Source organism: Gracilinanus agilis, chromosome 2 (assembly GCF_016433145.1).
Source record: "Gracilinanus agilis isolate LMUSP501 chromosome 2, AgileGrace, whole genome shotgun sequence".
Classification (NCBI taxonomy): domain Eukaryota; kingdom Metazoa; phylum Chordata; class Mammalia; order Didelphimorphia; family Didelphidae; genus Gracilinanus; species Gracilinanus agilis.
The window spans coordinates 655,746,612-655,761,902 of NC_058131.1; the positions used below are offsets into that span (position 1 = coordinate 655,746,612).

Below are 15,291 nucleotides of genomic sequence, written 5' to 3' on the forward strand. Positions count from 1 at the left end.
CCTGCTCATGTCTTCCCATATATATGGGGTTTCTATCACGTGCTAAGAGATTTTTTGGCATTGTCTTCACTGGGTTTTTGTGAAAATTCAATTTTTTCCCAAATTATAGTATCAAGAAATATTAAACAGAGAGATTATATACAAGAACAGCTTTGTAACATATGACCAGTGATAAAATGGCAAGATTTATAGCTGTGTATAATATATAGATAAAGCCTGAATTTGAAGAATGTAGTTTCAAAGTGTAGAATTCCAGTTTGCAAGATTTCTTCCTTACCTGAAAATAACTGGTACCAGTAAAAAGGTCACTTAATGTGAACTAACATTTCATAGTAAATAGTGTAGGGAAATTCGAAACTACATTCTTCAAAATTCAGACTTTATCTATATATTATACACAGCTATAAATCTTGCCATTTTATCACTGGTCATATGTTACAAAGCTGTTCTTGTATATAATCTCTATGTTTAATATTTCTTGATACTATAATTTGAAAAAAATTGACCTTCCAGATTAAAAAAATATATGACCACTGGCAGAATTTACCATTTTGAGTGCTTAAAAAATTCCTACATCAGGATAAAAAGTTCAGATGTTATACACTAAGTCTTTTTTCTGTTTCAACTGAGAAAATATCTAAGCTCTAAAACATCAGAATGGGTATGGTCCCTAATTTTGTAGCTTTTTCTGAGAAACAGCTCTGTCTTATAAATTAGCATGTTCAAGGTAAAAACAATTAAAATAATTAAACTGAGGAAAGTCTTTATCATGTATTTTCACAACTACAAATACAAATGATTAATTTCAAATTACCAGACTACCCATTTCTAACCATATCAGCTGAAGTATAATGGCATATCAAAGTCTTAAAAACTAAATTTATAAAATATTGTTCCACAATACACTAGAATATATAGATGTTAACTTACAAAATCAGTTTCTTTTTTCCTTCTCTTTTTCCTTTCTGTTTTTGGCACCTAGAAAAGAAATAGGCTAATGACACAACCAAAAAAAAAAAAAAAAATCAAAATCTTTCTTTGCAAATACAGTACTTGGATTTACACATGGCATACATTTGAAGAACCTTATCAGACAACTTTTAAAACTATTATTATTGGGGCAGCTGGGTAGCTCAGTGGAGTGAGAGTCAGGCCTAGAGACAGGAGGTCTTAGGTTCAAACCCGGCCTCAGCCACTTCCCAGCTGTGTGACCCTGGGCAAGTCACTTGACCCCCATTGCCCACCCTTACCAATCTTCCACCTATGAGACAATATACCGAAGTACAAGGGTTTAAAAAAAAACACTATTATTATTATTGAGTATTATTAAAAAAATAAAAGGTACTCATAACAACCATGGATTAGTGGTTTTTCTTTGCAAAACTTTAATTCTGTCTAGAAACCATGTCTCAGTGGATAATATAAAGGATCATGGATCAAGAGCTGAAAGGGACACCTCAGAGTCTATCAAGTCCAAATCCTCATTTTAGGGATGATGAAAATAAGTCTGAGGGCAGTAAAGTGGTCACCTAGGGAATAAATATTCATTATAGATTCTCTGACTCCAAAGCCAGTGTTCTTTCTATTGTACTATACTACATTTGACATTAAATCTAAAATTCTCCAATGCTTATAGCTTTCATTTATAATACAAAACATCTCTCTTTTATAGATGAGTTATTCCTTTCCAATAAGAGCACAACTGGGAAGGTCTCCCTAGCATCTCTAACAAATACTGAAATTTCTAAACAACTTTTTTTATAAAGTGAAGAATTTTCTGCACCAGTGAATAATTATACTCTTAAATGAAGTCAAAAGGAAAAATCTCTCAAAGGGTCATTTACTTATGATTTACAGTCCAACTACTTCCAAAAAGGATTTAAAACAATTTACCAAATTAAGCAACATAAGCTAGTTTGATTAAAAATAAAAATGAACAACAATGAAAAGGAATAAAGAAAGAGCTCTTACCAGATACCTAAGCTGATTTAATTTGTACACATGAGCATTGAATTTAGTACTGGTTTTCTGAACAAAAGTTAAGAGAAAAAATACTGTGTTATATAAGTCTCTTCATCTATGTGTACTATACCTTGTCTATGAATTAATCTACAAATAAAATTTTTTACTGGTTTTGAACTCAAAGAGGAATTTTTCTCAAAGAAGTTTACAAATGTGGCAGTGGGTGAAAAAAGGTTATCATCTTCAAATATGGTTTTGCAAAAGGCACAGAAACAGTGCTCAAATACTTTTTTTTTTTTAAACCCTTAACTTCTGTGTATTAGTTCCTTGGTGGAAGATTGGTAAGGGTGGGCAATGGGGGTCAAGTGACTTGCCCAGGGTCACACAGCTGGGAAGTGTCTGAGGCCAGATTTGAACCCAGGACCTCCTGCTTCTAGGCCTGACTCTCACTCCACTGAGCTACCCAGCTGCCCCTCAAATACTTTTTTATGTTGATTGGGCATCACATTTTTTAATTCACTCAAGGCATGCTTTGGGAAACTGAAACAAATATTCTGGATATATTACTTTCTTTTTTTTTAAATTTTTTTTTTATTTTAAGTTTTTATTTGTTTGTTTTTTTTTAAACCCTTGTACTTCGGTGTATTGTCTCATAGGTGGAAGATTGGTAAAAGGGTGGGCAATGGGGGTCAAGTGACCTGCCCAGGGTCACACAGCTGGGAAGTGGCTGAGGCCGGGTTTGAACCTAGGACCTCCTGTCTCTAGGCCTGACTCTCACTCCACTGAGCTACCCAGCTGCCCTGGATATATTACTTTCTAATGATGTGTTTGAATCCAGGGTAAAGAATTTAGAAAAATGCACAATTACAACATGGTTATTAGACTTTTCCCAAATATCACATGCTTTTGAATAACTGTGACAAGTAGTTGGTGCGTCAATTCATGGCTAACTTCTGTTTTTCAAATATGTGATGCTTACCTTTGTGGCAATGCAATCCAAAAGCTTGAATTCAGTCATGTACTCATCTAGGAAGACTTTAAAAGTGTTAACCCAAACTTTAACTGGGGATTCACTCCAATCCCGTTGCTCAAGCCTCATAGTCTTCTCTAGAATCTGTTCAAACAGGGCATACAGGTCTTTGTACCGAATGCTTTTTCCATCATCCATCTATTAAAGCAACATAAAGAGTAAAGAACAGGGTTTTGTGAAATATAATTTACTAATAAGAACACTGATATAACTAGTACTAATTTTTGTAATAAAAAGTTAGTAAATTTTTCTCAAATAACATGTTCATATAAACTGCTCATATAAGTAAATATCTATAATTCAAAGCATACAGAGGGATGCAGTATAAATTAAGAGAGTTTATAATTGTCAGCATGTGAAATAAAGAATTTATTTGCACAATTTTTCCCTCTTCATTTTCTCCATCAACGATTCTTTGAGATATTCTCTTTAATAAAATAGGGAGAGTAATACCTTGGATCTTATATGATGAAATTCTAAGTAGCTCTCTAAAATTTTTGATATTCTTGCCTCCATCTTTTTTCAAGAAATGACCTAAATAGAACTAGAATTACATAAAAGTCAAGACTCAGTAGGCAAAGGAATCTAGAGCTAAGATATCTTTTCCAGACAGTCCTCTGGTATGAACTTTGCTAATGATTGGAATGTGTTTTTAAATTAAGGACTGGCTTTGCTTTCAAGTTAGAGGTTGGGGTTTAAAGTACTTTTGATTGAGGAACAAGCTGCAGCTCATTCCTTCTGTATTTCCTTCATGAGTCAACAATCATTGTTTAAGCTTTTACTTTGTGCTGGGCATTGTGTTAAACACTTGGGATACAAAAAGGAAAGCAGTTTCTCCCTTCAAAAAGCTCACGTTCTAATGCATGAGACAAACATGTAAACAATTACATTCCTACAAACTATATAGAGTGTAAAATGGAAGATAATTTCAGAGAGAGTAGTTAGGGGTGGAGATAAGATCTCCCATAGAAAGTGGGATTTGAGCTGAGTATTGAAGGAAGCTAGGAGATGTGAGTGAAAATGGAGAGCATTCTAGGCTTGGGGGAAAGCAAGTGAAAAAGCATGGAGTAGGGAAGATGGATTATTGTGTTCAAGAAATAGCAAAGAGGCCAGTGTCACTGGATCATAAAGGAAATGGATGGAAGTAAAATATAATTCTAGAAGGGTGAGAAATGGGAATGGAAAAGATCTTTAAAAGCCAGACATATGATTTTATATTTGATCCTGGAAATAATGTGAAACCACTAGAATTTATTGAGTAGAGAGGGTAATGTGGTCAAACTTGTTCTTTCTCCCTTCATAGCATATCTTGTATACAATCTCTTCTCTATACTCGCACAACTACACACTGGTACAGTCTTTTATCATCTCACATTTGTTCTATTGCCTTTTGGTTTGTCTCCTGGACTCATATTTCTTTTTAGTCTATGGTTGAAGAGGTTGTATACAAGATATGCTATGAAGACAGAAAGAACAAGACTTGGCAATAATTGATTGGATATGTGAGGTGAGTGCGAATGACACTAAGATTACTTAGTATAAGGATAAAAAATAATAAAGGCTGGTATAAATATATAAATTAGTATTTTAATTAAAGCCATGCTGATAGATGAAGTTATTAGACCACGAGCTTGTAAGAATTCAAAATTGCCGCTCCAGTCATTATTACCTCTTCCTCAGTCTGCTGGCCAAGAGCCACTCCCCCCTAACCCAGGAGATTATAAACTCTTCTCTGCGTGGAGACGTAGGTGTCCCCACGCCCAAAGAACTGGAAACGGAAACCCATTGGACCACGGGAAATGTAGTTTGACAATTTCCATAGAAAATACATATATCTACTTAAAGATGACATTTCCCAAATTTCACTTTTACAATTCCCCGTGAGGTCCGGCAAAAAAAAGGTTAGCCCTTTTTCTTCACTGGACCTGTAAAAATAGACAACTTCTAAAATTTTCAGGAATTTGGGGAAAAAAGAAATAGATGAACAAATGGTTAAAATTAGCTGCATTGACAAAAAACCAATTTGGGGGCAGTCCCCTATTGGTATAACATTAGTATACCTACAGTAGCCTACAGGTATGGTTTACTGTCATGTACACTGGAGGATTAGGGTGGAAGAAGGGGCAGCAAGTACACATCTTTACATACAAGTAAGAGGGGGTAAGAGAAATAGCTAACACTTGAACCTCACACTCATGTCATCTGGTTAAAGAAAGGAAGGATGCATGTGTGTGCACGCACACACACAGAGTTGAGTATAGAAAATACATTTCACTTAATAGAGAAATAGGATGAAAAATGGAAAAGGGAAAAAGGAGAATTAGAGGGAGGGTGGGTTCAGGGAGGGATTAGTTCAAAGTAAAACAAACTCTAAGGACATATAAAAATATTTATAGTTCTTTTTGAGGTGACAAAGAACAGCAATCTGAAGAGAGCTGTCCATAAATTGGGGAATGGCTGAACAAACCAAGAAATAGAAATGTGATGAAAAAGTTTTCCTACTATGATCAAATGAACCAATAAATATTTATCATGTGCCTACTATTTGCCAGGCATTGTGCAAAATGTTGGAAATACAAAAAAGAGGCAAAAGACAGCCCCTGCTCTCAAGGAGCTTACAATCTAACAAATGTAAGAAATAATGAAGAGAATGGTTTTGGAGAAAATCCTGGAAAGATTTGTGGGAATTAATGTTTAGCAAAGTGAACAGAAGAAGGATTACTACAATGACAACAATATGATGAAGATAAGCACATATCTATGCCCATAGCTCTACATTAATATGGCAATTTAAACTAAATTAACATTGGTTAATATGTTGGTATATATGTTAGCATATATAGTAAAAACATGTATCTATATATCTACATCTATAAATGTATTTACTGAACCAGATTATGTGAAAGAATTTTCTCTGCCCTTCACTTCCCATCTCCCTCAGTAAGTTCTCCTTTCCTTCTCCACTTTTCTTTGAAGATCATCAGAATATAGTACATATAAAGTATATATGCAGTATACATATGTGCCAACGGGTTTTGTTTTTCTTTCTAGAGTATCTCTATTGGAGGGGGGTGTAATGGAGTGGGCAAATGGAGGAATAAGGTGGGTTTTTGCTAATTGAATAAATATATATAATCAAAAATAATAAATGAGGAACATATAAAAATATGAGGACATAAGAAACCTGTAGAACAAACATCCCGACATTAATCAGGACACTAGAAGAAGAATGAGACTTGGAGTTAGGAGATCAGACTCTGAATCCTTTCTCTGCCTCTTATTAGCAATTGCTGTTTAGTTGTTTCAGTTGTGTTCAACTATTCATAGCCCCATTTGGGGTTTTCTTGGCAAAGATGTTGAAGTGGTTTGCCATTTCCTCCTCCAGCTCATTTTACATATGAGGAAACTGAGTAAACAGGATAGAAAAACTTGGCCTGGGTTATACAGCTAATAAGTGTTAGAAGCCAGATCTAAAATTAGGACTTTCTGATTCCAGATCCAGCCTAGTGCCTGAGATGGAGGAATGGAAAGAGGGAGGAGGGAAACCAGAAAAAAAAAAGAACATTTTATATGAGAGATTAAAAAGTTAAAGCTATTATTCTGTTACTAAAGATGTTCTTTCCTCCTTCTCTAATAAAGTTCTGGCAACTTCTAGGTTCACCTGGCCCTTGTATGTTCAAGCCCAAAGTTTAGATTTATTGGATTAAACTGCTTAGTGAAGAATCACTTACTGCCAGTGCAGATGAGTAAAAACTGAAAATATTTTGCCGAAATTCTTTCAATGCTTTTTTAAATACAACATCCACTAATGTATCCTTCTTGCTGTCCTCATTATCCAAATCATTCATCTAGGGACAAAAGAAAGAGTTAGCACACATTTATGTAACAATTGTATTATTACTCAAAGAAACCTCCATATTTCAATGGGAGAAATACTCTAGCACATCTGTCACAGTGTTTAGAATCTCAAAGCTATCCTTAGCAGTGGCCCTCTCATTAATCAAAATGACACAATCTCTATAAGTGTACTCATTCTATTTACTAATGAAATAAAATGCTGGGGCCTGAGAAGCTCTGGCCAACCAGGAAGGTGTTTACTTCCTGATACCCTATATTCCCTTCACATTTCTAACAATTTGTTCAATGTTTTTAATTAAAGTCATACTCTCATGCTTCATTGTTGCAGAGATAAACTGGCAAATGCTGGCTCTCAGGTTCTATACCGAAGTCCAAATGCTGCCAGGATCCCCATCAAGATGGAAATGCTTCCCTTTGTATGCCCAAGGTTCAGATGAACATTAGCTGGGTTTCAACATAAAGATCACAAAATTTTACACAACTTTGGAAGACCATTTCCTAGATGAGAGAAGTGTTATAATCTATTTTGGTGGGAGAAATTCCACCCAGGGAAGATCCTTAACAAAGCCATCTTACCCTATCATGTAGACTATGCCCCTGGGAGTGACTAGCTTGACCCAGACTCCATGCTGTTGTCAGTGAACTTTTTCACAAGCCCAAAGTACCTTTTTTAGAAGAAACTCATCCATGCTCTTCAAGTCACTGGCTCTTGTTATTATTTGGACAGAGTCATTTTGCCACTGGGCAGATTCCAGAGCAACATTACTTATCTTCACACTGCGTTTGCGCTTTGCCTTTGGAGAAGGGTCTTTGTTCTCTTTGAATTCTTTCTTACAATTTCCAGATAAGTCTGGGCTCCTAGGGGGTGTTGGATTATGGGGACCTATTTCTGTAATCCAAAACAAAATAGCAAATAAAATAAAATTCAGCATATTAGTTGCTTTGTACTCATTTTCTAAATGCATTTTATAAATATGTTGAGGGAATACATTCTTTAAACTTTATTTTAAAAAAAGAGAAAAATAAAAAAATGTAGATAATCAATTCTATATGGTGCAAATATAGGTAGGTCCCACTTACAAAAAAAAAATTGTTTCCAGCATATTGAAAAAACAGGCAAATGTTTGTTAAGCCAGGGAATAAAGCACAGGGCCTGGAATTAGGAAGACATAAGTTCAAATCAAGCCTCAGTCATTTATTAACTGTGTGACCTAAAAATCAACTGTCATTGCCTTAGTTTGTAAAATGGGGATAATAATAGCACCTACCTTGCAGGGTTGTTCTAAGGATTAAATGAGACAGTAATTCTAAAACATTTAGCAAGGTGCCTGGCACATAGTAAATGCAATATAAATGTTAGCTTTTATTATCCTTGAGAGATGGAATAGAAAGGGAGACATGCCAAAGGATATGAGAAGGGAAAATGCCCTGATTTTAACAAGGAACAGAGGGCAAAATCTGCAAACTCCAGGCCAATGAGTTTAGAGTCAATTTCTTTTTTTAATCCCTACCTTCTGTCTTGAAATTAATACTCTGTATTGGTTCCAAGGCAGAAGAGTGGTAAGAGTAGGCAATGGGGGTTAAATGACTTGCCCAGGATCACACAGCTAGGAAGTGTCTGAGGACAGGTTTGAACCCAGGATCTCCCATTTCTAGGCCTGGCTCTCAATCCACTGAGCCATCTAGCTGCCCCTGTTAGAGTCAGTTTCTGGATAAATTATAGAACATATTACCAAATGGATAATGCAGGTCTAGAAAAGGAAGCTATGAAGACAAAAAGTTAGTATGGCTTCATCAAGAACAGATAATGTCATGCTAAGCTCATTTCTTTTTTTGACAGGATTATTAGACTGGTCTATTAGGGCTTATCTAAATTTCAGCAAAGTATTTAATAAAGACTGAGAAAAGTCTTATGACAGATAAGAGTTACACAAAAGTTCGTCATATCTGGAACTGGTTGAATAGCTGGACTCAATGAAAAGTCATTAAATTCAAAGGAAGGGTACCCAATGGAGGGTTTGCTAAAGTTGAATGAGTCAAGATTCTAAAAGATCTCAAGTTAGAACTTCAAGTTCAAACAACAAAATGAAATTTTTTAGGGAAGTAAGGACCTCTGACTCTAAATCAAAAGCTCTTTCCATTGTGCCACAATTCCAAGAAAGATAAAGACTGAGACCACTGAAATTTTGCAGTTAAAAGAGTATTAGTAACCTTGGAGAGAATAGTTTTAGTGAAAGAGTTGCTTTTGGAAAACAAATTAGGAAGGATTGAGAAGTAGATAGTAAGAAATCAGGTAAAAAGTATAGTTAAACCTTTTAAAGGAATTTGTGAAAAGAAGATGAGATTTAGGACAACAGCTTAAATAATACCAGTCAAACAAAAGATTTTTTTTTAAATGATGGGACATCTAGACATGTTTTTAGCCAACAACAGAAAAGTCAGTGAATTCAGAGAGACTGAAGATTAGGAGAGTTTAATTATAGAGGCAAAGCTCTTGGAGGAGCATCCAGCTCAAGATATGAACTCAAGGGCATAAGATGATGGATTTGTATCAGCAAGTCGAAGGCCCACCTCTTCATCAGGATATATAACAATGGAATAGAGAATGCAGATAATGAAGAAAGGTATGGAGTCATGTTGGAAGGGGGGGTAGGAAGCTTTCGATGTTTGAAGGGTTATGGTCTCTATTAAGAGTAGAAGAGATTCTGATTTAAGGGTCTGAGGAAAGCTTAGGAAGTTTTGAAATAGCCACTGGAGAGCTGTAATAGGGAATCAATAAGGAAGAATTATGATGGGGTGTTAGTAATACTGATATCTCCAAAAAAGGGAATCACTGAAAACATTTTTAAAAATATAGAGAAGAGAACAGAAGTTCAGAAGGATGCACAGATAAGCAGGACAGTTTGGAATGTAATGCATGGAATTTATTAATACTTTTTAAAAAGTGCTATGGAATAAATTCATAATTCTAATTACAATCATTTTTCTATTTTCCTATATGTAAGAAAATTCCCTTTTGTTTAAAAGTGTATGACTATAAATAAAACTATTTTAAAATATGAGTAATTTTATTAATGATTTGATAAGTTGTAGGTAAAACAACATTTATGGTAATCCCCTGATCTACTAGTGTATTAAAAACATGCCAAAAAAGGAAATGAGGTTGGTATTTCCATGTTCTGTTCATGATGAAGCCATGCTGACTCTTTTTGATCCCAGTTTCCTTTTCCAGATGTTCACTAAGTTTTCATTACTAAATTTGCCAGCAATCACAGTTAAAAGTCATTGGTATATATAGTTAGGTTCTATATTATCTTCTCTTCAAGAAATAAGGTAACATGTGCCCCTCTTCAGCTTTTCAGTGCCTTGCCTGGTCCTTATAATATTAAAAAGAACACTGAAAATGGCTTATCAATCATATCCACCACTTCTTTTATTTCTCAGGGATACAATTTAGTTGATTTCTCAGGTAGTGAAAAGGATAAAAGTGAGGCCAGAAGAAGAAAGAACAGAAGCAAAGAAGAATTTAAAATTTAAAAATTTAAGGTTTTATGAGGGCAAAGAGAACAGAGAATGGGAAGAAATAGGAGATTGCAGTCAGTAGAAATAGTTTCAAAATGCAGGATTCTGAAGGTGGAGCAATTTTGTGTGGCTGACAGGGTTGGTAATTTTACAACTGATGGTCTATTTAATTACATTAAATTACATTAGATACATAATCTCATTAAATTAGGCATTTAATTCTTTATGAAGGTATCAGGTGAGGGTTAAATTTATTTATTTAGAATATTTTCCCATGAGAATTGTACAAAATATTTATACAAAAATATTTATAGCTGCACTCTTTGTGGTGAAAAAAAATTGGAAAATGAGGGGGTGTCCATCGATTGGGGAATGGTTGAATAAATTGTGGCATCTGATGGTGATGGAATACTATTGTGCTGAAAAGAATAATAATGAACTGGAGGAATTCTGTGTGAACTAGAACGACCTCGAGGAATTGATGCTGAATGAAAGGAGCAGAACCAGAACATTGTACAGATAAACTTAATGGTTACATGATTCACGATTTCCCCCCTCTCTTTCCTCCCCACTCCTGAAGCCAACAAGCAGTTCCACTGGGTTATGTGTGTATCATTGTTCAAAGCCTATTTCTATGTTATTCATATCTGCAGTAGAGTGATCTTTTAACATCAAAACCCTAATCATATCCCCATCAAACAAGATCAATCATTTATTTTTCTTCTGTGTTTCTGCTCCCACAGTTCTTTCTCTCGATGTGGATAAGCATTCTTTCTCATAAGTCCCTCTGGATTGTCCTGGATCATTGCATTGCGGCTAGTAGAAAAGTCAGTTATGTTTGATTGTGCCATAATGTATCAGTCTCTGTGTACAATGTTCTCCTGGTTCTGCTCCTTTTACTCTGCATCAATTCCTGGAGGTCTTTCCAGTTCACATGGAATTCCTCCAGTTCATTATTCCTTTCAGCATAATAGTATTCCATCACCAACAGATACCACAATTTGTTCAGTCATTCCCCAATCAAGGGACACTCCTTCATTTTCCAGGTTTTTTTTGCCACTTTGAAGAATATTTTTGTACAAGTCTTTTTCCTTATTATCTCTTTGGGGTACAAACCCAGCAGTGTAATGGCTGGGTCAAAGGGTAGGCATGCTTTTAAAGGAAGGTTAAATTTAAATGACTCCCATTAATTCTTTTTTAAAGAACTAGAGGTCAGAAGATTATTTTCCTTATAGTTTAAGATGTCTATAATGGGGAACTCTCCATACAGAATGATAAAAACTGTTGAAGGGTTTCTGGCTCAGAGGCTGGCTGTAAGGAAGAAGGGGTCACTAGGTTTAGGGACATATAGAATCCTGATCTGATAATGTGGGAACTTTCCAAGTTCTTATAGTTCCCATGGAGTTCCTGCAAAAATGAGTGACTGGAACCTTTGGCAATCAACTTCTTCCTCTCTAAAACAGTTTGATGTGTTTAAGTACAACCTTGAGGTTTTTGCCTTTTTTTTTTTTTTAACTTTGTGTTCCTTTCTAGGACAGACCTTAGTTGTGACTAATTCCTCTTGTATAAGATTTTGTTTTTCTCTAAGTAATAGGTTAGAAATAACGTTGGTGAGAACATAAAATTCCCTTGGTCCTATGACTTCAGAAGACTGATCAAACAAAGTGATGAACCAGAAGTGCAGAACAACACTAAGTGACTAGTGTATGGATTTGTTTTCCTTAACAAAACTTACTCAAGGGGGCAGCTGGGTAGCTCAGTGGATTGAGAGTCAGGCCTAGAGACAGGAGGTCCTAGGTTCAAACCCGGCCTCAGCCACTTCCCAGCTGTGTGACCCTGGGCAAGTCACTTGACCCCCATTGCCCACCCTTACCACTCTTCCACCTATAAGTCAATACACTGAAGTACAAGGGTTTAAAAAAAAATGAATGAATATTAAAAAAAAAAAACTTAGTCATTACCAGGCAGGTTAAAAAAATTTTTTGAGAGAGGAGGTGACAGTGATGCAAAAAAGGAGGGAAATAAGAGCACTGATGAAGATTTAAAAAAAAAATACACGGAAGAGAACCAAAAGGGGTTTAGAGAAAAATATGGACAGCTTTGACACTAATGTGCTGAATGTATCATATATTTTGGGAAAAACAAAAACAAAATACTAAGTTGTACCAAGTACAACTGAGGTATAATAGGCTTTTCCTTTTCTTCTTTGTTCATGGAAATGATTATGTCTTTGTATTTGTCAAGTTCGGAATAATAAAATAAGCAAGCAAACCCCCACCCCACCCACAAAACACCACATTCCTTACCTTGGTCAAACTAAGAATCCAAAGGAAAAGAAAAAGTTGTCTCTAAGCTGCTTGCTTTCTTCTTTGAACAAAGTCATTCTCTCTACACTGGTAATTTTTAATGCCTCTTTGAAGGTTAAGAGAAACTTCAACACAATTTACACAGTTTTAACACAAACTATAACATATATGATAGATACACATCTGGACTGATTTTTTTTTCATGAGTTAACCAGATATAAGATTTTATTAGCAAAATAGTTGAAAACATATTGCTATTCAGCCAGTCTCACAAAAGATCAATAATGGTAACATGGCTCCACAAGGAAGCAATGAAGAGTATCTTCTGAAACAGAGGATTACTGAAACCAAAGTGGAATAGTAGTGGCAAGAAATAATTTGAGACCATGCCAAGAGAGCTATAAGAAACCATCAAGTAGCAATGAGGTATAGGAGGTTGTCAAGAGATAGAGTTATGAGATGATTTATAGTAAGAGAAGAGTGTGTATATGTGTATGTGTGCGTGCATGCTGCCTTGACTTTTCTGTGATTTGCTTATTCTGTCCCAATTAAATGCCTTATTATTTTACTGATACTATTTTTTATACAAAACACCAAAGAACCTGGGTTAGGGAAAGGTGCCCTCTGATGAGTATGAACAATAGGAAAATGAAAAGTGAAATTAGTTTATAACTAAAAATCTTAATAAGAGAGGTAAGTGAGTGGTTATGATATGAAAGAGTTTCAGATAAAGGAAGTTATTCAAATTTCTTCAGAGAAGCTCTATTAAGGATGAGGGCTTCAATCAAGTAGAAGTATCTTCCTATCAATCTATCTATTTTTAGACAAGAGAGCTTCTTTCTCAGATGGAAGTCCACTTTTATTAGGGTGGGTGAAGCAACGGGGCTTGTGAGAGGGGGCAGCTGGGTGGCTTAGTGGATTGAGAGCCAGGCCTAGAGATGGGAGGTCTTGGATTCAAATCTAGCCTCAAGACACTTCCTAGCTATGTGACCCTGGGCAAGTCACTTAACCTCCATTGCCCAGCCCTTATCACTATTCTGCCTTGAAACCAATACCCATTATTGATTCCAAGGTGGAAGGTAAGGGTTTAAAAAAAAAAGTGCTTGTGAGGCAAGGTGTTGATCTTTCAATCAAGCACAAAACATGCTTCCAGACTGAAAACTTGTGGGAAAAGAAGAAAGGGTCAACAGAATGATACAGGGAGCTGGAGACTCAGGCAAGACTTTGGGGAACCTTGCACAATCAGGAAAAGGGAGAAGTTGGGAGATGAAGGGGGAATTGCTTTTGGCTAGGAAGGTCCTCTATAACAATAAAAGTAAAGTATAGGGTGGGATAAAAGAGAGCATATTGGCCTTTAAAAAACAGGCCAAGTAGGACTAGAAAGACAGACTTCCACTTTTGGATGGGGACTAGAACAAATGTAAATCTGGGCTAGTGGAGGGGTTAGGATAGCAATGGTACTCACTGTTTTCTCCTCTATCCCTCTAACAAGTGGCACAGTAGATTAAGCCCTGATTCTAGTCTTCAAATTAAAAAAACAAAAAAAACATGTCTTCAAATATGGTCTCAGATACCAGATGTGTCACCCTGGGTAAGTCACATAAATCTATGTTTGCATCAGATTTCCTCAGCTGTAGAGTGGGGATAATAATAGCACCTACCTCTCTGAGCAATTGTGAGAATAAAATAAGATAATAATTATAAAGTATTTAGCCCAGTGCCTGGCACATAGTAATCACTATATAAAAGTTACTCATTATTATTATTACTATTATTTGTATCTTTTCTCCTCTTAGCTTTCATAAGAATAAAAATCATACCATTCTCTGAAAGTGTCAGTAATTCAGATTTATCATGTTTACCTGAAATGTTTTTGATAGGTACAATATAATCTACAGTCTTTTTATTTAACAATCCTTGTCCTTCCCAATTAGAGTATTTGATGAACTGAACTACCTTTATGCATATTAAAGTGATAGCAACCTTTTAAAGAATTAACACATAACGAAGCCACCCTCCTCTCTCTCTTTTGTCTTACCTTCAGGATGGTGGAGGGCAGGAAACATATCAATGCCACCTGACTCTGGATCAGCAGAAAACTCTAACAACTCCGCCTGAGGGGCCAGCTTTTCTCTGGAAGGCTTCTTGTCTCCTTGTTTCCCTTTTGCCCAGAATCTCATCTTTGCTCTTTGAGGTCTGTTTTTTTTTTAAAAGAGAGATCTATGAGTTTGTCCAAAAAAAATCACTGTGTAATCTAATTCTGATGCTTTAGTCTAAGGCCCCAAAGAACAAATATTTAATTTCCCTTTTCTTTAAAAACAACAACAACAACAACAACCCTTACCTTCCCACCTTAGAATCAATAATGTGTATTGGTTCTAGGGCAGAAGAGTGGTAAGGGCTAGAACTAGGGCTAGGTAAGGGGTTAAATGACTTGCCCATGGTCACACAGCTAGGAGGTGTCAGGTCAAATTCGAACCCAGACCTCCCACCTCTAAGCCTGACTCTCAATCCACTGAGCCACCCAGCTGCCCCTAATTTCCCTTTTCGATATGAAGTCTATACAAATTTCATCTGTTGAGAAGAATATAAAAAGACAGGAAACAGGTACCC

At 35.8% G+C, this 15,291-nt stretch overlaps 1 protein-coding gene across 1 annotated transcript in view; it reads right to left on the reverse strand.

Annotated features, from left to right (window-relative positions):
• The window catches only part of MYO9A (myosin IXA), a 232,246-nt gene that overhangs the window by 44,280 nt on the left and 172,675 nt on the right, over positions 1 to 15,291 (reverse strand). Inside the window, exons 28-32 of the mRNA XM_044665785.1 lie at positions 14,717 to 14,874; positions 7,516 to 7,739; positions 6,724 to 6,840; positions 2,942 to 3,130; positions 931 to 978 (exon numbers count right to left, since the gene is read on the reverse strand). Coding sequence (XP_044521720.1) covers positions 931 to 978; positions 2,942 to 3,130; positions 6,724 to 6,840; positions 7,516 to 7,739; positions 14,717 to 14,874 — 736 coding nt within the window. The remainder of the gene's footprint in view (positions 1 to 930; positions 979 to 2,941; positions 3,131 to 6,723; positions 6,841 to 7,515; positions 7,740 to 14,716; positions 14,875 to 15,291) is intronic.